The sequence below is a fragment of the Pantherophis guttatus genome, chromosome 2 (assembly GCF_059756535.1).
Source record: "Pantherophis guttatus breed Tessera chromosome 2, ASM5975653v1, whole genome shotgun sequence".
NCBI lineage: Eukaryota > Metazoa > Chordata > Lepidosauria > Squamata > Colubridae > Pantherophis > Pantherophis guttatus.
In genome coordinates, this window is record NC_142064.1 from 22,665,012 (window position 1) to 22,685,740 (window position 20,729).

At 44.4% G+C, this 20,729-nt stretch overlaps 1 protein-coding gene across 5 annotated transcripts in view; it reads right to left on the bottom strand.

Annotated features, from left to right (window-relative positions):
* The window catches only part of LIFR (LIF receptor subunit alpha), a 120,517-nt gene that overhangs the window by 24,902 nt on the left and 74,886 nt on the right, over window positions 1–20,729 (bottom strand). For all 5 annotated transcript variants that reach the window (XM_087885640.1, XM_034440769.3, XM_034440768.3 and 2 more), the window contains exons 7-13: window positions 16,756–17,043; window positions 14,812–14,941; window positions 6,209–6,375; window positions 5,044–5,189; window positions 3,205–3,370; window positions 2,206–2,276; window positions 891–1,104 (exon numbers count right to left, since the gene is read on the bottom strand). In XM_087885640.1, the coding sequence (XP_087741766.1) occupies window positions 891–1,104; window positions 2,206–2,276; window positions 3,205–3,370; window positions 5,044–5,189; window positions 6,209–6,375; window positions 14,812–14,941; window positions 16,756–17,043 (1,182 nt within the window). The remainder of the gene's footprint in view (window positions 1–890; window positions 1,105–2,205; window positions 2,277–3,204; window positions 3,371–5,043; window positions 5,190–6,208; window positions 6,376–14,811; window positions 14,942–16,755; window positions 17,044–20,729) is intronic.

Here is a 20,729-nt window from a genome sequence, read left to right on the forward strand (position 1 = left end):
ATGAAATCAATTAAAACCAAGCACAGATGTAATAGAAAAGGAAATATATATATATGTATAACAAGCAAGCAAAATTATGATCATAAATATCAATATAACCAGAAAAATAATTATTAATCCATCTTAATAAGCCACTATCCCCCAATTCCTGAAAAAGGTGGACACACATTGAAATTCAGTTGGATGCTGACACTAAAACCTCCATATTTGGGTAAGCAAGCTTCAATCTGGCCCCATTAGCAAGGCAATAGGATCATGATTCACATACATTGCTTGTTATTCTGACTTGTTTGAAAGCTTTTATCCATCATATCCAGGCTCATTAGAAACTGAGTGGAAGTGCAATTAATGGAAGACATCTTGTTTACTTGCTTAAGAAGAGAACCATATGCTGCCAAAAACCTTGTTCCAAATTCAGCTTATAAAAGCAATGCATGATCATCTAAATTTTCCCACACTCTCAGAGCAGGTAGAACATCTAAAGTTTGCGCCAGGGGTGATATTCACTTACCTTCACTACCGGTTCGCAAATGTGAGCGTGTGCCATCTCCGTGCATGCACAGGACCTTCTGCACATACGCAGAGCGTCAAAAACAGGACATGATGACATCCGGGCAGGTGGGCAGAGCCTCCCGCAGCCTCTACCAGTTTGCTCGAACCGGATAGAACCGGCTGAATACCACCACTGTACTTTGTGCCAATTTGTTTATAGGACTTTTAACGGAAACTGAAATACTGCAAATATCACCTACAGTATTTTTTTTTTATCAGCATGCTTTAAAAAAAGTGAAAATGTAATATTGTTGTTTTTAAACACAACGTCTCACTGGACCTCTTCTGCTCATTCCTCCCACAACTTATAAACAATGTCAATTTCCCCTTTTACTTACCCGCTGGAAGCTCAGCACTATTGATTGAAGAAGGAGGAGAAACACCTGCCTTATTCTTTGCCTTCACTGTAAATATGTAATCATTCTTCCCAAGATTTATTTTGGTGGAGTTGTGGGATGCAGGAACTGATTGATTCTTTGTGGATTTATCCGGAAGGGTCCAATATACCTCATAAGTCTCTATTATTCCATTGCTTTCAAGAATAGGGAGTGGCTATCCAGAAAAAGATTGTAAACAGAAGCAGATAATTATTCCAAGGAAAAGGAGAAAGGAAGTGAAAGAGTAAACAAATGCCTTTAAAAAGTTTGTAATAAATATTCTTCATTGTCCTCTATTTACAAAACACGTGGCAAACCATTTACTATATTTTTCAGGCTATAAAACATACTTCCCCCCCCCCCAAAAAAGTGGGTGGAAATGTCGGTGCATTTTATAGACCGAATATAGCCCTGTTTTTGGCCTCCTGAAACCCCCCCCCCCACACACACACAGGTCCTGTTTTCAGCAAAAACGGGACACACAGAGGGTTTGGGAGGTCTGCAGAATGCTCCTGGGGTCCGGGGAGGGCAAAAACCAGACACACTGAGGCCAAAAACTTTTTTTTTCTTGTTTTCCTCTTCAATCTAGGTGCGTCTTATAGTCTAAAAAATACGGACTAAATATATATATCTGTCCTTATTGCACAAAGACATAAAAATAGGCCAGAAGACAACATTTTGTGACACAGGTCAAAGGAGTCTTGGCATGGGGTACACAAGACGGCTAAAGGAGCCTAAAGCATGTCTCGCCTGAAGAGATATTCTACACATGCCAAAATCACAACCATGGCTGACCATCCACATATATTCCTGACATTGTTGCATCTGACCATGTTGAAGATGTTTTTACAAAACCATTTCTCCTGTGACTGCTGAGAGGAGAAATCTTCCCAGGGTTCTCATACGCCTTTGAAAGGGTTATGTGAAAGTTCAAGGAAAGTTCAATCTTCAGTCAGTTAAATATTGAGCCAGTTTGGTTTAATGGTTAAGGCACCAGGCTAAAAATCAGGAAACCATGAGTTCTATTCCCTGCTTAGCCATGAAAGCTGGCCAGATGACACTGGTCCAATCATTCTCTCTCAGCCCAGCTCACTTCTCAGGGTTGTTCTTGTGGGTAAAATAGGAAGAGGAAGGTGTATTAGGTATGTTTGAGGCCTTGATTTACTTATAAAGTAATAAAGGCGGGATTTTAAAAAAGTCTAATAAAATAAATTTTAAAAATTGATATTCAAAACTCAGCTCATGGGAACTTAGACACAAATATCTTAATATATACCTTCCAAAAGAGGGTAACTGTATCTTCATTAGCATCTTTTTCTCTCCAGATATCAAGCTCTCTTGCTGGTTCTAGGAGAAAAATGGTTAATTGCATTAATGAAAATATTAATTGTTAATAGGCATATACAGTATATAGGAGGTACATTTTCTTTAAGATGTTAGACTTTATGTATTGTCCAATTTTTATTCATCAGGAATTGTACAACCTACTACACTGAAACTTTTTCATTGTTTGGAAAAAAATATATTTATAGTTACAGAGACGTAGAGTTTTCTTATACCATTTAGCTTAAAGATATTCTGGATACACCAAGTATTACTTACTACTAACATTTCAATTAATTATTTGCAAAATAGGTCTAACATATTAGTTGTACAGATTAACATTTCAGATGATCTGAAATTTGTGAAGTTTTGAGTTGTGAGTTTGGAAGTTTTCATTTATGTAGTAAAGTACCCCACAAAGAGGTAAGATAAAGTTTTACTGAGGAACAGCCTTTTAAATGATCAACTATTATTTCTGCTTCTGTTTTTGGAACTTTTTTTTTTTTTACATAGAATCTTCCTGACTCTATCAAGCAATAGATCAGTGTGACACAACAGTACAGTAAATCTCTGATTTGGAAGTTTCTGGTGCTTTATAAAATTTATTCTGGTGGTTATGACCTGTAAGACACAATATGATTATTAAGGATTCACTTCTCAGATTCATGATTCCTGTTGTGATTGTGTGTAGATAATCATCTGTTCTGTAATTTTACAGTGCTTTCATGTTGATCCCATGTGAAAATCATGCAAAATGGACAGGATCCATACCTTGCCTGTTTTTGTGCCATGGCAAAGCCAAAAATGGTCAGATTCATAATTATTAGGATGCACTTGGTGCTTAGAGATGTCTGATAGTGCTTTCAGGTGAATCTCATAATCATAGAAAATCATGGGACTCATGTTTAATTTTAATTTCCATTCATAGCCATCCAAACTTCAATACACTTACGGGCTTGCTGGGTTGTATAGGTTTTTTTCGTGCTCCAATCACTCCATTTCCAAAAGAAAGGCTTTGGAGTGGCACAGCGAACTTGGAAATCGTATTTTGTGAATGGGTGTAATTTGTCCACTGAGATTGTGTAACGTGAATTTTCTGAATCATCCAGCAGCACATTCTTAAAGAAGAAAACAGGAACATATCTTTAGATCAAAGAGCTGATGGTTAGAATTATTGTTGCATGGTCCAGATTTTATTTATTTTATTATTTTATTATTACAGTTCTATGCCACCCACCTCACTAGATGACTTACAGTCCATATAAAACATGACAACAATAAGCAAGACCCATACAGTTAAAATTCAATTAACCAAGAAGGAAAAGAGCAGAGTGCACCCAGGAACAGGTGGCATCTAAGTAATCCATTAAATTCAAGATGCCACTCCCTTATTGGGTCCTTCAGCCAGCTGGCAGACCCAGGTCTTCAAGCCCTTCTGGAAGTCCAGAAGGCAGGTGCAGATCTCACTGGGGGGGGGGGCGGCGCAGGATGCTCGAAAGGTTAGGTGCCTTAGTAGAAAAGGTTCTTCTAGAACCTTCTGCCAGGCAAAATACCTTGACCAATGGGGTCTGCAATATACTTCTTCTGCCAGAGCAGATAAGCAATAGCACAGACTTATAGACCGCTTCACAGTGCTTTATAGCCCTCTCTAAGCGGTTTACAGAGTCAGCCTATTGAGCCCAACAATCTGGGTCCTCATTTTACCCACCTTGGAAGGATGGAAGGCTGAGTCAACCTTGAGCCTGGTGCGAGTCGATCTGCCAAATTGCAGGCAGCCGACAGTTTTGAAAGAGTTGCATTACTTTTCTTTAACTACAATTTACAGTGGTTTACAGTAGTGGGACTTTCACTTTTTGATCAAGGAGAGAGACGTTTGTTTGGTCTGGTGTGCTTATGGCATTTCAGGGGGACCCTGAAGTTGCAGGAGACAAGGCCAAGTGGGGTGGGTTTCTTCTTGTTTTGGGGGGCAGTTGAAATGTTTGACTTCTTAAGCTATTTAAGCCTATCATGGGGCTTTGGGTACACCTGCTTTTACACCTGTAAACAATGAGAAATTTGTCATCAATTTTCAACAACTGTGGTAAAAAGAAATTCCAGGGATTGTGTAGAACACGGGTGTCAAACTCAAGGCCCGGGGGCTGGATCCAGCCCACAAGGTGCTTAGATCTGGGCCGCGGGGCTGCCCTGAAAACAGTGAAGAACCAGCCTGCAGTGCTTATGCCAGAGAAAACTGAGCTCGGGAGGGTCGCACTCCCCCCCCCCCATGAGATCTATTTTCACTGGCAGAGGGTTATAGGAGGCCATTGCAGGTGAAAACAGAACTTGGGAGCTTCTGACAGGCGCCCCCAACACGAGTGACATCGAGCTGGCCACACACACCCTGCACTCCCAAGGTCAAACATAACCCTGATGCAGGCCTCAGTGAAATCGAGTTTGACACCCCTGATGTAGAAGATCCCACTCCTATTAAATGCTTGGGATCTGGCTTTTGAGGGACTATCCTTCCCACTACAAACCAGTTGGATCTACAGGCGGTGTTTTAACAATGCTGCAGTGCTTAGTGTATGGGACATGCATTTTCATTGGATAGAAACATGGCATATAAATTAAGCAAATGAATAATAAATAACAGTTCTTTACAAGAGGAAGAGACCACAACCTAAACCACATGTATAATCCAAGTATAAAGACTGAGTCAAGGCATGTCTAAGAAGAAGCCCCAAAGGATGAGTATAATTTTGCCATATAGACATGGCAATAATACGTTATAAAAATGTCATAGGATGCCTACCCTTTCTTCTTGGGAAGCGCCATTGGAAATTTGAACCTGACATTGCAGTTTGGTTTCTTTGAAATTGCCAGGCAAGAAAAATGACAGTCTGAAACTGGTTGAAGTTATGCTGCTCACTTTTAAGTCTGTAGGAGTATGTGGGTAAACTGGAAAAGAAAAACATATTTCATTAAAAGAAATCCTAACTTGCGTTTTTATTCACTGGGAAACCAATGCAGCATAAAACGGTAAACTAAGAGATTAGCATGCAACCAGTAAGGATTTTGTTTTTACATTCCACCAAAATCCTTGCTGGGAATAAATTTGAATTTTTCACTGATCCATGATGACCTATAAATTCTGTCTAGAATGAAGTCTGGCTAGCACTTATCCTTCTCTACACATATACATACAAAAACACAAACACACCCCTACTATTTCTCAGTTATTCCTGCAAGAACCTGATCTGAAATTACAAAACTTCCCACCACTACTTTTAACTGCTTGATCCATTAGGGCAGGTCCTTTTAAAGTTTCTTCTGCTGATCATTAAGCCACTGGTGGCTCCTCTTGCTTGTTTCCAATCAGCTTCTCTTCCCCTCTTTCTCCAAGGTCATCCATACATTCCATCACATTCTTTCTCAGACTTAACTAGCTAACAGTCCTGGGCTGTTGCAGTGGAGAAAATAGGAGCAATCTGAATGTGATAGGGAAAAGGAAAGATACTAAAATATATCAGAAGTTTGTTAGATTTATATCCTGCCTTTTATTCAGGAGCTCAAGACAGAATTCACAGTGCTGTCTTCTTCTACTTTTCCCCAACAACAATCACCACCACCATTGAGGTAGGTGGAATGAGAAGCAATGAGTGTCTCAAAATCATTCAGTGAGCTTCCACAGCTGAGGATGGACTCAAAGTTGGCTCTCTCTGTTTCTACGTTCAACACTTTGTCCATTAAACCACACACACACACACACACACACACACACACACACACACACACACACACACACACACACAAACACACAGGGAAAGGGAGAGGGAGAGGGAGAGGGAGAAGAAGAAGAACCATGCTCTAAATGGAACACTTCTTTTCCATGGCAGATAAATAAAATTTCAAATTTTGATTAACTTCAATTTTTTTAAAAAAAGGTTTTTCACCAGAGCACAGGGGAAAAATCTCACCTCTATGCCTAATATCAATTAAGAGGGAAGCTTCTGCTTGGCCAAGATGACTGGAAGCATGTAGAGTGAAGTTGTATTCTGTTTGGTCCTTCAGGAGTGTAAAATTACAGTGATAATATTTACAATTTCGAGGAACAATTGCACACGACATATTTTTCCCAGAGTTTCTGAAAAGTTAAAGAGAAATGACGAAATGGAGAAAACATCTCATAGAAAAGGTCAGACAAATCACAGTCACGCAGTTATTTCAATGGAGAAATAAATTGACTCAAAAAAACAGATTTCATTAAATAAGCCGTATCTTGTGTTGGCCCTCTGTTTTTCCACTCCAGATCAGCCCTGCTATAAGGAGGAAGGGGAAACTGGCTTTCTGCCAGGGGAGGCTTCCAGGGGTGGGGGAGGGGGGAGAGGAATGGCTACGATCTTCAAAAGCTGGACAAAATTTTAATCTTCGAATCTGAAGAAACCCTGGGTAAAAGATTTTCTCCTCCGTCTACTTTCCATCCTCGATGGAATTCCATCTCTATCCCACATCACTTACTGTGTTACTTTCACCCACTATCTTATTATCACCAACAGATTGTGTGAATGGGGGGTCCTTAGTGCCCTCTGCACCAGTGGTAGGTTTCAAACATTTTTACTACTGGTTCTGTGGGTGTGGCTTGGTGGGCATGGTGTGGCTTGGTGGGTGTGGCTTGGTGGGCGTGACAGGAGAAGGATACTGTAAAATCTCCATTCCCACCCCATTCCGGGGGAAGGCTACTATAAAATCTCCATTCTCTCCCCACTCCAGGGGAAGGTTACTGCAAAATCCCCATTTCCTCCCAATCAGCTGCGACCTTGGAGGCAGAGAATAGATGGGGGCGAGGCCAGTCAGAAGTTTTACTACCGGTTCTCCGAACTACTCAAAAGGGGCGTTGGTCCTACCTGATACGCTCCTTCTCGTTGAGTGGAGACAGCAGCCAGGATGGGTAGCAGCAGCCAATCAACATGAAGGACTGGGTCTATCAATAATATTAAGTCCCGCCCTTGTTGCCGGGCAGACCCGCTTTAGGCGAAGGACTGAAGAGATAGACTCGGCGTGTGGGAGACGAAGAACCAAGTTCCAGGAGCAAAAACAAGAGGGGAGCACCACCAGACTGGCAAACAACAAAGGGAGGGTCTGGCTGCTGTCTCCACTCAACGAGAAGGAGCGTATCAGGTAGGACCAACGCCCCTTCTCCATTGAGAGTGGAGACAGCAGCCAGGATGGGACATACCCCAGTTCACTGTCCCGAAGGAAGGGCGGGGCCAGACTGGTGAGAAACATCCTCCCCCGCAACCACCTGTTGCAACACCTGTCTACCAAACGCAGCCTCAGCGGAAGCAAATGTATCGATCTTGTAGTGCCGAATGAATGGGATAGGCGAAGACCACGTAGCCGCCCGGCATATTTCTAACAGCGAAGCTTGAGTAGACCAGGCCGCCGACGTGGACGCACTGCGAGTGGAATGTGCTGTTACATGAGCCGGTCGCGGGAGAGAGCGGAAGTCGTAAGCCGATGCGATGGTTTGCCGGATCCAACGGCCCAGTGTAGATGCTGTCACACGAAGACCCAGAGAAACGGGTAAGAAGGATACAAACAAGGCCTCAGAACGGCGGACCCCAGCTGTTCTCTTCAGGTAAATACGCAGTGCTCGCCGAACGTCTAAGGTGTGCCAACGACGTTCCCGAGGATGAGACGGTCTGGGGCAGAAATTAGGAAGTATGAGTTCTTGGGACCGATGAAACACTGAGTTGACCTTCGGAAGGAAGGTGGGGTCCAGACGGAGAACCACACGGTCAGCATGAAAAACACACAGATCCGAGCGAATCGACAAGGCAGCTATTTCCAAGATACGCCGGGCCGAAGTTATGGCCACTAGGAAGGCTACCTTGCAGGATAACAACCGGAGACTCGTTGTCCGCAATGGTTCATAAGGAGGGCCCATAAGAGAGTTCAACACCAACGGCAAGTCCCAGGTTGGATAGCGATGCAACACCGGGGGAGATATGTTAGCCGCACCCCGGAGGAATCGGCGAATCAGAGGATGTTGTGCCAAGGATGAGAGAGAACCACAGCGAAGAACAGAAGAGATAGCCGCCACCTGGCGTCTCAAGGTATTAGGAGAAAGGCCCTCCGAGAAACCCTTCCGAAGGAACACCAACACGTCCACAATAGATGCTTGAAGGGGTGAAACATCATCACTGGCACAATAAGAACAGAAAGCCCGCCAGGTAGCCGAGTAAATCCGGTTAGTCGAAGGGCGACGCGAGGCTTGGATAATCTGGATCACATCGCCAGGAATGTTTGCGGCACTCAGACATTGCCGCTCAACCGCCAAGCGGTCAAACTGAGCCAAGGTAGGTCTGGATGAAATACGGCGCCCTGAGAGAGGACGTCCTGATCGGATGGGAGACGCCAAGGCGGGGCGATCGAAAGAGACACAAGGTCCGCAAACCAAGGCCTCCGAGGCCAGTGAGGGGCCAACAATATTACTTCCGCCCGCTCTGCCAATATCTTCCGGATGACCTTGGAAATCAGAGAGGTCGGAGGGAAGGCATACAATAGGCCCCGAGGCCAAGGGGATCGCAGGGCATCGGCGGCAACGGCTTGAGGTTCTGGGTAACGGGCGATGAAGAGAGGAAGTTGGGCATTCAGATGCGTGGCGAAGAGGTCGATCACAGGAGAGCCGAACCGAAGAACCAGAGCTCGAAAAATGCGGGGATGAAGCCGCCACTCTGCAGCATCGACTTGTTGACGGCTCAGCCAGTCCGCCTGAGTATTGTTGATCCCTGAAATGTACTCTGCACGAAGAGAGCTGAGATGACGTTCCGCCCAGAGACCTATCGCCAGAGCTACGGACAGCAGGGACTTCGACCTGGTGCCTCCCAGTTTGTTGAGGTGCGCCTTTGCAGTGACGTTGTCCGTGAGGACCAGCACGTGTGCCCCGGTCACCAGGTGACTGAATGCCCGGAGGGCCAGGAAGACGGCCCGCAGTTCCAGCCAGTTGATCGGACGGGAAACGTCCCGAACCGTCCAGGTTCCTTGAGCTATCTGCCCTTGACAATGAGCCCCCCAACCGTGGAGACTGGCGTCCGAGGTGATCACCACCCGTTGAGGTTCGAAGAAGAGGGAGCCGGCTGATAGAGCTGGAGACTTCCACCACTTGAGGGACCTGCGAACTGCTGGGGGAACAGGAATCGGCTTCGCTGAGGTGGCTCTTCCCGCCTTCTGCAAGGGTAAAAGGAACCATTGGAGCTCCCGAGTGTGGAGCTGAGCCCAGGGAACAATGGCTATGGCGGAAATCATTTTCCCTAGGAGCTGGGAAAGAACATAAGGGGACACAGTACGACACCTCTCAATCCTAACAATCAGGTCTCGCAGGCTATCCTGTCTTTCTGATGATAGAAATACCCTCCCCTGGACGGAGTCAATAAGAGCCCCTAAATGGACCAGGGAGGTACAGGGAACTAAGTGGCTCTTTTCAAGGTTAATCGAAAAACCATGAGAAGCCAAAGTCTCCAGAGTTAGCTGGAGATCTCGAACAGCCTGTTCGGGAGAAGAGGACAAAACAAGAATATCGTCCAGGTAACAAAGTAACCTAACTGAACGAACCCTGAGATAGGCCGCCAAGGCCGCTAACACTTTTGTAAAGGTACGGGGAGCAGAGGAAAGTCCAAAGGGCAAGGCCCTGTACTGATAATGGACCCCCCCGTAACAAAATCTCAAATAACGTCTATGAGAACGACAAATAGGAACATGCAAATAGGCCTCCGTTAGATCAATAGAGGATAGGAGATCACCCCTCCTAACGCCGTCAAGAATTGATTTTAAAGATTGCATCTTGAATTTCCGGTATACCACATACCGATTCAATCTCTTAAGGTCCAGAATGGGTCTCCACCCCCCCGAGGATTTGGGCACCAGGAACACCCGGGAATAGAAACCCGTACCCCGTTGATCGGGGGGAACAATTTGGATAGCACGGATGGAAAGGAGATGCTGAACCGCAGAATCCATAAGGACCCGTTTCTCCGGGTTACGAGAAATCGGACAGCAAACAAAGGCACTCGGAGGAGGGGAAAGAAATTCGATGGCCAAACCTGATTTTAAAGTGGCCAGGACCCATTTATCAGAGGTTGATCTCTCCCAGGAAGCGGCAAAGAGGGCCAACCTGCCGCCAATGGGAGGATCAGAGATGCAACTAACGACGGCGTCGGTAGGGACGACCTCCTCCCCCCCGAAAGGGCCGTTTAGAGACAAAGGACCGACCCCGAACCGATCTATCCTGCGCACTCCGGAACCTATTAAGGTTAGGAGGGGGCCGAGCGGACCCAAAGGAGGAAGACCCACCCATATCGTTACCTCTAAATTGAGAACGAGGGGCATAAGGCGAAAAACGGGACTCCCCCCTGCGGAAGATAGGGGCCAAGATTTTCTTTTTATCTCTCGTTTCCATAAGAAACGGGTCCAAGGCCTCCCCAAATAATTTGGCACCCCCAAAGGGAACGGAAGCCAGACGCCATTTATGTCTGGCATCAGCCTGCCAGTGACGCAACCACACTAAACGGCGGGCGGCTACAGAGGAGGCCAGAGCCTTGGAGGCGAAGTGGGAGGCGATTAGGGAAGAGTCCGCCGAAAATTGCAGGGCAGCAACAATTTTGTTTAGGTCCTGCTTGATCCGTGACTCCTCTGGTGATAACTTCTCCTGCAACTGCCGTAACCAGAGCAGAGTAGTCCTGTTAAAAAATGAGGCAGTAGTCGCGGCTCGAATGGCCCAGGCGGAACCTTGAAAGGCTCGTTGCAGGACTAAGTCTGATCGCCGTTCATCAGGACGTAAAGCTTCATTCGGCTCCCCTGGAACGTTGACGTTAGGCAGTAAGGCAGCAATAGGAGAGTCGACAGAAGGAATTTGGAGGATGGAGTCCAATTCCGCAGCCACATTAAAATTGCGTCTATCGTTAGCCGAAGGCAGGACAGCCGAAGTTGGAGAGGACCACTGTCGCTTAACCGTATCTAAGAAGAGGGGCGGAGTAGGCACCGATGTAGTTGGCCTAGCCGGTTCGGCAAACATGGGGTCCAACGTGTCAGCTGAAGAGGAATGCACGGGATCAACAACTGGAGAAGACATGCGGGCCGTGGAAACAGCCTTAAATAGCAATGACTTGAATAATGATTGCGGAAACAACCCCGTAAAGGCAGGCTGGTCCGGCGGAAGGTTGTCATCGTCGGAAAGGCCTGAATCACTGAGCTCAGCATCCGTCATAGTCGAAAAATGACTAGAGTGGGAGCAGGACGGAGAGCCAGAGGCCCTGCGATGGACTCTCTGAGAGGCAGGACGTTCAGGCGGGCCCGGAGAAACCGACCTCACTGACTCCGCACGGCTGGAAGCACAGGAATGGGTGTCCAGGGACCTCTGCACCGCAGCCTCAATCATACGTTGGATCTGCTCCGGAGAAAGTTGGCCAGGAAGCTGTCCGGGCACAAACTGAGGTTCAGAGACTGCAGGAGGAGGAGGCAATGATCGAAGCTCGGGAGCAGAGGAAGCAGGAGGGTCAGGCAAAGAAGGACTTTGTAGAGGCTCCGGTTGAGAGAAAACAGGCTGGGCAGAGACCTCAGATCCCCAGAGATCTGTAGCAGATATGGTTACAGGGCAGTCCTGGAGAGACACCTGGTCCGGAGTGATGGAACGAGGGACCGTTGCTCGACTTGAGGTCTCGCCCGTTGAAGAAGCCTGATTGCCAGCACAGGTAAGTTTTGCGCAGGCCTTGTCGCACAATTTGTTTAATACTTTATCCCTCCTTTGCTCAGCTCTGGATATATGGCCATGTTTGTCAGGCCTATTACGGGCGCAAGGCGCATGTGAGACTGGGGATGGCTCCTGAGAGGCCTCCCGAGCCAAAAGTGGAGCAGCAGGCAGAGGGTCTGGGCCATGATTGTCAGAGGAACAGGCCCTGCGGCCGTGTTTTGATTTTGCAAGCGCTTTGGGCATAATGCTGGCAAAGGTCACCCTAAGTAAGCACAGATGATCTCAACAAGCCCACAAGTCCAAAGGGCGCAGGGTAACAACAATATGGGGGTGATAGCCTCCACTCAACCGCCCTTAGAAATGTCACAGTTCAAATGAGGCAGGGGGCGTGAGAGCTCCACAAAGCCTGCTGTGCTGGGTGACAAAAAACCACAATGCCTGCTGTGCTGGTGACAAAGCTCCACAATGCCTGTTGTGCTGGGAGAAGGGCAGTAAAGGCAAACTGAACAGTCAATAGGGCAAGGTGAATGGTTAAAAGGGATAGCAGTCCCAAGAGTCCTGGCACAGATACAATAGGTAGAGGGCAATACAGTCTGTCAGATGATATACTAAAAGGTCCAAGTTCTCAAGGCCACAGAGAAAGGACTGGATCCACGATGCAAAAAAAATAAAAAAAATAAAAATGGGCAAACAAAATGTCCGCCGCCCAAGAGTTGAAGCCAAAGCCTACTGAGGGCAGAGAGTTCTCCGATAGCACACGTTGAAGTAAATGGCAAATTAGTATTCAAAATGGATGCCGCCCTCACAACGAAGCCAAACCTCCTAAGGGCAGGCAAAATGGCCGCTCGTTAGTCCCAAAGCTGCAAAGGGCGGCAAGGAATCCAAAATGGAGAAAAATGGCCGACGCGACCTTAAACGGGCAATCCAAGCCGAATTCAGCCAAAGAAGGCAAACTAAGCCGAACGAAGCAGTCCTTTGCAAAACGCTGAGCACGAAACAGCGTTTTATCGCCGCCCCCCCCCAAGGGCGAACGGAGCAAAGCAAACGGTCCGTGAATGGGGGAAGTGTTAAATATCACAATACCACCAAGAAACGTTGTAAACAGTCCGAGAGTCAGTCAACCGATCAAGGATGCAATGAATAATACGTAGTCGAGGAATCCGAAGTCAAAACCAGAAGAAACCATGCAAAAAGAGCGAAAAAGGCCAGAAAGGGATAGGAGCTGAAGACCCACACGCCAGATCAAGCTGAAGGACTGAGTCTAAAGCGGGTCTGCCCGGCAACAAGGGCGGGACTTAATATTATTGATAGACCCAGTCCTTCATGCTGATTGGCTGCTGCTACCCATCCTGGCTGCTGTCTCCACTCTCAATGGAGAATTTCTGCTACCGGTTCTCCAGAACTGGTCAGAACCTGCTGAAACCCACCTCTGCTCTGCACTTGGTTGTTCTCCTACAGATGTAATGAAACATTTGCAAGAAAACAGCCAAGCTCAGAGAGCACCAAGGACCCCTCATTTCAATCCTCAGCTACCAATATTTTTCTTTATCAATTGTGAAATGTCAAGTCCAATTGCCTCTTGAAAAAGCACAGTTGGGACAACCATGATCTGGACGACTGAAAATCTCCATACACATTTGAGACAGAATGGCTGGCCTAAAAGACATGGCTGAGAGTAGACTTCACCCTAGATCAGAGGTCTTCAAACTTGGCAGCTTTAAGACTTGTGGACTTCAACTCTATGCTGGCTGGAGAATTCTGGGAGTTGAAGTCCACAAGTCTGCCAAGTTTGAGGACCCCTGGCCTAGATCAACCTCTTAACCACTACAACATATTGGTGCACACTCCTATTAGGTCATCATAGTTGTTATTGTGATGGCCCTGGAAAACCAAAAGGAATGCATAAGATATATGGCCATTTATAAGTAGTAGCTCTCCACAGACTTATCCCATCGGGTCAACCTACAACAGGGGTGTCAAACTCAAGGCCCGGGGGCCGAGGGTGCTTAGATCTGGCCCGTGGGGCCACCCTGGAAACAATGAACGACTTGCCCGTGGTGCCTCTGCCAGTGAAAACAGAGCTCGGGAGGGACCGTTTTTGCTGGCAGAGGGTTGCAGGAGGCCATCATAGCCAAAAACAGAGCTTGGGAGCCCATTTTCTCTGGCAGAGTGCTCAGGCCACCACAGGTGCCTCCGACACGAGTGACATTGAGCTGGCCATGCCCACCCTGACCACGCCCACCCCACCCACCCACCCCAAGGTCAAACACAACCCTGATGCAGCCCTCAATGAAATCGAGTTTGATACCCCTGACCTACAACCCAACCACACATATAAATAAATGACAAGTTTATCTGAATAACTTTTGTACCAAATATCACACACACACACACACACACACACACATATATATACCAGGGGTGAAATCCAGCAGGTTCTGGAGAACCGGTAGTGGAAATTTTGAGCAGTTTGGAGAACTGGTAGCGGAAATTTTGAGTAGTTCGGAGAACTGGCAAATACCACCTCTTGCTGGCCCCAGAGTGGGGTGGGAATGGAGATTTTGCAGTATCCTTCCCCTGGAGTGGGGTGGGAATGGAGATTTTGCAGTATCCTTGTCCTGCCACGCCCACCAAGCCACATCACGCATCACCAAGCCACACCCACAGAACCGGTAGTAAAAAAAATTTGGATTTCACCACTGATATATACACATATATACATTATACACACACACACACACACACACACACACACACACATATACATACATAGATACACATACACACACATATATATTCTTCTACTTTAAAAAAAAGTACATGAAAACATACCCTTCAAACAAGGCATAATAGGTTCTTCTTGAGCCACATAATAAGGTGAACCTTTCCTCCTCCCAGTGGCATTCTATGTCCTTAAAATTCTGTGTTTCACAACTTAAATTTTGGGGGACAGTCGGAGGATCTATAGTAACAAATAGGAAAGAAGAAGTGTTACCTACAGTATATGTACATATCAGTTGAACCTACCATTTCAACAATAATTCAGTAAGGAAATTAATATAAAAAGATCATTCTTTCGTGATCCATTGCTACCACACACAATTCAGCTCATGTGAAAAATGATTATCGTACTATCTAATAGAACTGACCCCACCAAAATAGGCTGCTCCACAGCACTGTCTGTTATACAGTGGAGCCAATTTTTGGAATTGGGGTAGAGACTCAGAGTTTGCTTCCTTTCAGATGTGCTTCAATTACAATTTACAGAATTACCAACCAGTTTGATAACTGAAATTAAGTCTCAACAAATATGTAGAGTTCTGGATTTATTCCAGTCAAGCATAGGCTTTAAAGCTTAGGAAGAAGCAAATAACATACATTAGTGTCTCTATGCAGACATTCAAGGCCTGAATAAGAAGGCAAACAAAATATCTAAGGAAGTTTCAACTTTGAAAGTGGCAGTTTCAAATAAATTATTTGCACCATTTCCAGTTCAGTCTGTAGACCAAAGAACCTATGCTACCATTTATACGAGCCATGGTGGCACAGTAGTTAGAATGCAGTACTGCAGGCAACTTCTGCTGACTGCCAGCTACCTGCAATTTGGTAGTTCGAATCTCACCAGGCTCAAGGTTGACTCAGCCTCCCATCCTTCCGAGATGGGTAAAATGAGGGCCCAGATTGTTAGGGGCAATATGCTGACTCTGTAAACCGCTTAGAGAGAGCTATAAAGTACTGTGAAGTAGTATAATTTTTTGCTGTATATTGTTTTTACCATGGCTGTTCACCGCCGAGTCCTTTGGGAGAAGGGCGGTATATAAATATAATAAACTAAACTAAACTAAAGTAATTGTACATACTGACTAGTTCAGGACCAAAATATCTAAAGGAATATTTTTTTCCCTATATCATCATCATCTCCTTTTTATGACCCCCATAATCCCTTGCAGGGTAGAGTCTGGGCAACTGAGTGGAGCAGAGTGTTTACTGGCCGGATGCCCTTCCTGTCGCTAATACGGAATTTTATTCAGCAGATAAATTCTCATTGTGCCCAGAGAGAAATATCTGCCTCTACCTAGGATTGAGCTCACATTGTGAGGTAACAACTCTATCTCTAGGCTACCGCACCACTCTAATATTTCTTCCTATATACACCTCGTGAAATAATTTGATCATCTTCACTGGTGCTCTATCAAAGCCTTTGCTAAATGTAGAAAGTTTTCTCCATTCTAGAGTTCCATGCTAGGATCGTATTTTGAAAGAAGCATGCTTGGGATCTGCACTGCTGTTTTCAATAATAAAAATTTCAGTTTTTCAAATTATTTGAGAGTTGCGTTTTGAAATGTAAGTGTAGAAGATAACCATGCTGAGCCCGATGGAGGGGTCAAATACATCATCAATCTCAAATCCTTTTGCGCCCACAAGAGGTCTAAGTCCAGCCCACCTTGAATTCCATTGACTTATATCTACCGCTAACTCACTTTGACTGTTAGTAGTTCAGATTCTTGTAGAGAACTTTAGCATACAATAAACCTACTGTATATTAATTTGAACTGCCTGGACTCTTAGTTTCTGCGCTTGACAGTTCGACACATACATAGAAAGTAGCTTTTACATATTTTATTTTATTTCATTTTATTTATTTCATTTCTCCTTTTATTGTTTTCAGCAACTTTTCTTTTTTTAATCTTTGTCATTCACCCAAATTGTTTACCCATACATGGATCTACATAGAATAGATAAACCATAAAATATAAGGAAGAAATTAACACTTACAGCCCACAAATAAAACCGTTCCAGTAACGGAGATTGCTCCTCCTTCCTTTTCTACTTCACACCAGCCATTAATATTAGAATTAGGGCCAGGAATAATATTTTGCACAAAGATTGTCTGGCTCCATTTGGTGAGAGGGGCAACCTCACACTTCAGAGTTTTGCACGAAGCATAATCAATACTGACGAGAGTGTATCCAGGTTGATATACACAGCAGAAAGTGACGTTGGAACCTACCGCCATCACTTTATCTAAAGGGTACATTTTTGGGTTTTTGCTTGTGGACCTTCCTGCAACAGAAAGACAAGACTAATCAGAACGTATTATATTATTATAATACAATTATTATAGGATTACTAGAATTGTTAAAATTTATGAGAAGGCAAATACTGAATAGTGAATTACAAAAGCAGAATATACATGCTGATACGGAAAGCTGTACAATTATATTACATTGTTGTGTTGCTTGTGTTTTTTATTTGTTTGTATTTGTTTTCTTTTTTCCCCCTTTTTTTCTTTTGTACTTGTGTTTTTTAAAGTTGGAAAATGTTCAATAAAAACTGTTTAAAAAGAAAAAAGAAAGACAAGACTGAGAAAGGAAAGAATTGGCAACATTGATTATTCAGCAGAACAGCTGCACACAACAATCCATTTACAGGCCCAGCCTCTGGGGTATTAGAACCACTGAGCTATAATCTCCATCACAAAGAACGGGAAGCACAACAGAACACAGGTGCCTTTGAGAAGGTACACTTAAAACTAACAGTATTAATTAAATTTACTTGTCCTGAAAAAAACTCAGACTTTAGAAAAATAGATATACCAATTCCGGATGTGAAAACAAACTAAACTCACAAAATTTAACCCTGGAACTGAGGAAATTTTCCTGTCAGTGAGAACAACTAATCAGTGGAACAACTTGACTCCAAAAGTTGTGGATGCTCCAACACTGGAGATTTTTAAGAAGAGATTGGACAACCATTTATCTGAAATGGTATAGGATCTCCTCAGAGGTGGGTTTCAGCAGGTTCTGACCAGTTCTGAAGAGCCGGTAGCGGAAATGTTGAGTAGTTCGGAGAACCGGTAGTAAAAATTCTGACTGGCCCCGCCCCATCTATTCTGCCTCCCGAGTCCCAGCTGATCGAGAGGAAATGGGGATTTTGCAGTAACCTTCCCCTGGATTGGGGAGGGAATGGAGATTTTACAGTATCCTTCCCCCGTCACACCCACCAAGCCATGCCCACCAAGCCATGCCATGCCCACCAAGCCACACCCACAGTACCGGTAGTAAAAGATTTTGAAACCCACCATTGGATCTCCTGCTTGAGCAGAGGGTTGGACTAGAAGACTTCCAGGGTCCCTTCCCATTCTGTTATTCTGTTATATTCTTTTACTCTAAAGATTCCCAACGTTCTTGTCCCACAGACCCAAATTTTAAGAACAGCTGTCTCACAAAATGCCAGAAGATAAACACATGAAATCATATCCATCATTCCCTTTAACCTCTCAAGATGCTCTCTACTTCTTCACCTTACAATTGAATTGTTTCTGGCAGATGGGCATATTTCTAAGCAAACCACTGGTTGACAACTCTCTATCATTCTTATCTTCTTGAAATGTCTCTAGATAAGTGCGGGGGCCATTAAAACTATTGGAAACAGAAGAGATGCTTGAGTCTGGGCCCTCTCCATTCATTGTCCACCTCCCTCTCCCTCCCTCCCTCTCTCTAAATTAAAATAATCTAAAACAACAACAACAGCAACCCAAAATAAAATCAGATGGAGCATTGACTTGATAGGCACCAAGGGAACCCATAGGTGCCATACTGGGATCCAGGCTCGGCAACTCAGCAACGGCAACAAAAACAGCTGCTGATTGTACCACCTGCTATGGGTAGATCTTATAAACACCCAAAGGAGGCTCCAGGCATTATAAAAAAACAGTGCTCATTTTTCAACCTAAACAGAACCACACAGACATATGGCTATACTACAAGAGAAGACAACTGAGGGAACTCCAGTTTACTTCAACCCTTAGCATGCCTCACTATAGGTAGCCCTCAATTTACAACCATAATTGAGCCTGGCATTATGGTCATACGTTGTGGACGTAGGTTGAGGCATTATGTGATCAGATTCAAAGTGATGATCATTTTTACAATGATCATAACTTTATGATCACTGTTCTCTTCATTAAGTGAATACAGTGATTATTAAACAAACATGCTAAGTGAATTCATTTTCCCCTATGGGTATTTTTTGCCAGAAACCAGCAGTAAACTTCAGAAACCGGCAAAAGAGAAATGACACAATTCACATGACGGGGGGATGTTGCAAATGGTTGTTAAGATGAACTTGGCTGTCAACCACCCAAAATACGACTGTGGATGTATGTGTGTGGCCATCAAAATTCTGAAAACAGATGGGAAATAGTTCTGAAAAGCTCCATTGTAACTGGTCTCATTAAGTAACTGGTCTCATTAAGTGACCAGTCATATGTCAGGGAATACCTATATTAGTCATCCTTCTTAGGGTCACTGGAAAACCTTAGCAATATGTTGGGAGTCATATATTTTCTACTTCAGCAACAGTGTTTCTAGGAGTTGCAGTGTTGTTGTTTTGTGCTATTAAAATGGACATTTAGGAAGAAAACTAAACATATAATCCAATCCAAGATTCCCTTCTACTGTTGAAACCAGTATCTGTAACCTGTTGCTTATGATTGAGGATGTCATAAACAGCCATCAATATTAGTAACTATTGAATGCTAAATCCACCATATATCTGCCCCAGTTCTTTCCCTCAAACATCCAAATTACTTGCCATGACATAACAATACAATAACAGAATAACAAAGTTGGAAGGGACCTTGGAAGTCTTCTAGTCCAAGCCCCTGCTCAAGCAGGAAACCCTATACCATTTTAGATAAATCATTGGCCAATCTCTTCTTAAAAACCTCCAGTGTTGGAACCTACAACTTCTGAAGGCAAGTCATTCCACTGGTTAATTGTTCTAACTATCAGGAAATATCTCTTTATTTCTAGGTTGGTTCTCTCCTTGGTCAGTTTTCATCCACTGCTTCTTGTCCTGCCTGCAGGTGCTTTGAAGAATAGGTTGACACCCCTCTTCTTCATGGCAGTCCCTAAGATATTGGAATACTGCTATCATGTCACCCGTGTCTTACTTTTCATTAAACTAGACATACCCAATTCCCACAACTGTTCTTCATATGTTTTAGTCTCCATTCCACTAATCATTTTTGCTGCTCTTTTCTCTCTCGACACCTTTTCTATATCACGGTGACCAATACTGGATGCAATATCCCAAGTGTGGTCTTACCAAGGCATGATGAAGTATTATGTGATCTTGATTGACATCCTTACCATAACTGCTAGGAATGCATTTCACAGTATAACTGAATGTTGTATCAAAAACTGTTTCCTTTTGTCAGTGCTAAGGTGTCCCATCTCTACCCGTGACTTATAGCTTCTTCCAGAATCATACAACCAGTGGTGGGATTCAGCCAGTTCGCACCAGTTCGGGACAACCGGTTGTTAACTTTCTGAGCAGTTTGGTGAACTGGTTGTTGGAAGAAATCATTAGGGCAGAGAACCGGTTGTTAAATTATTTGAATCCCACCATTGCATCCAACCACTGGTGAGCAGTAGTGGAAGCCATTTTTATGTTGACTCAGCAGTGGGCGGATAATGTTCAAAGGTGTTCAAAGGGACGCACAAATCTCTTCCATTCAGTTTCAATGGAATATTTCAACTTCTCCACTGGGACAGGAATAGGAAAACCATCTTCCTATCTTTGTTATCTATATCGTGCCTGATGTAATTTCTTCTAGTCCCCTTCTTTTCAAGCTAATAAAATCAATATTTATTTATTTATTTAGACGTGCTTATTTAATGTATATTGGAGGTGGTGACCCTTTGAGAGCTGTATGCAACAAAATTTCATTTTAATGTATGCTG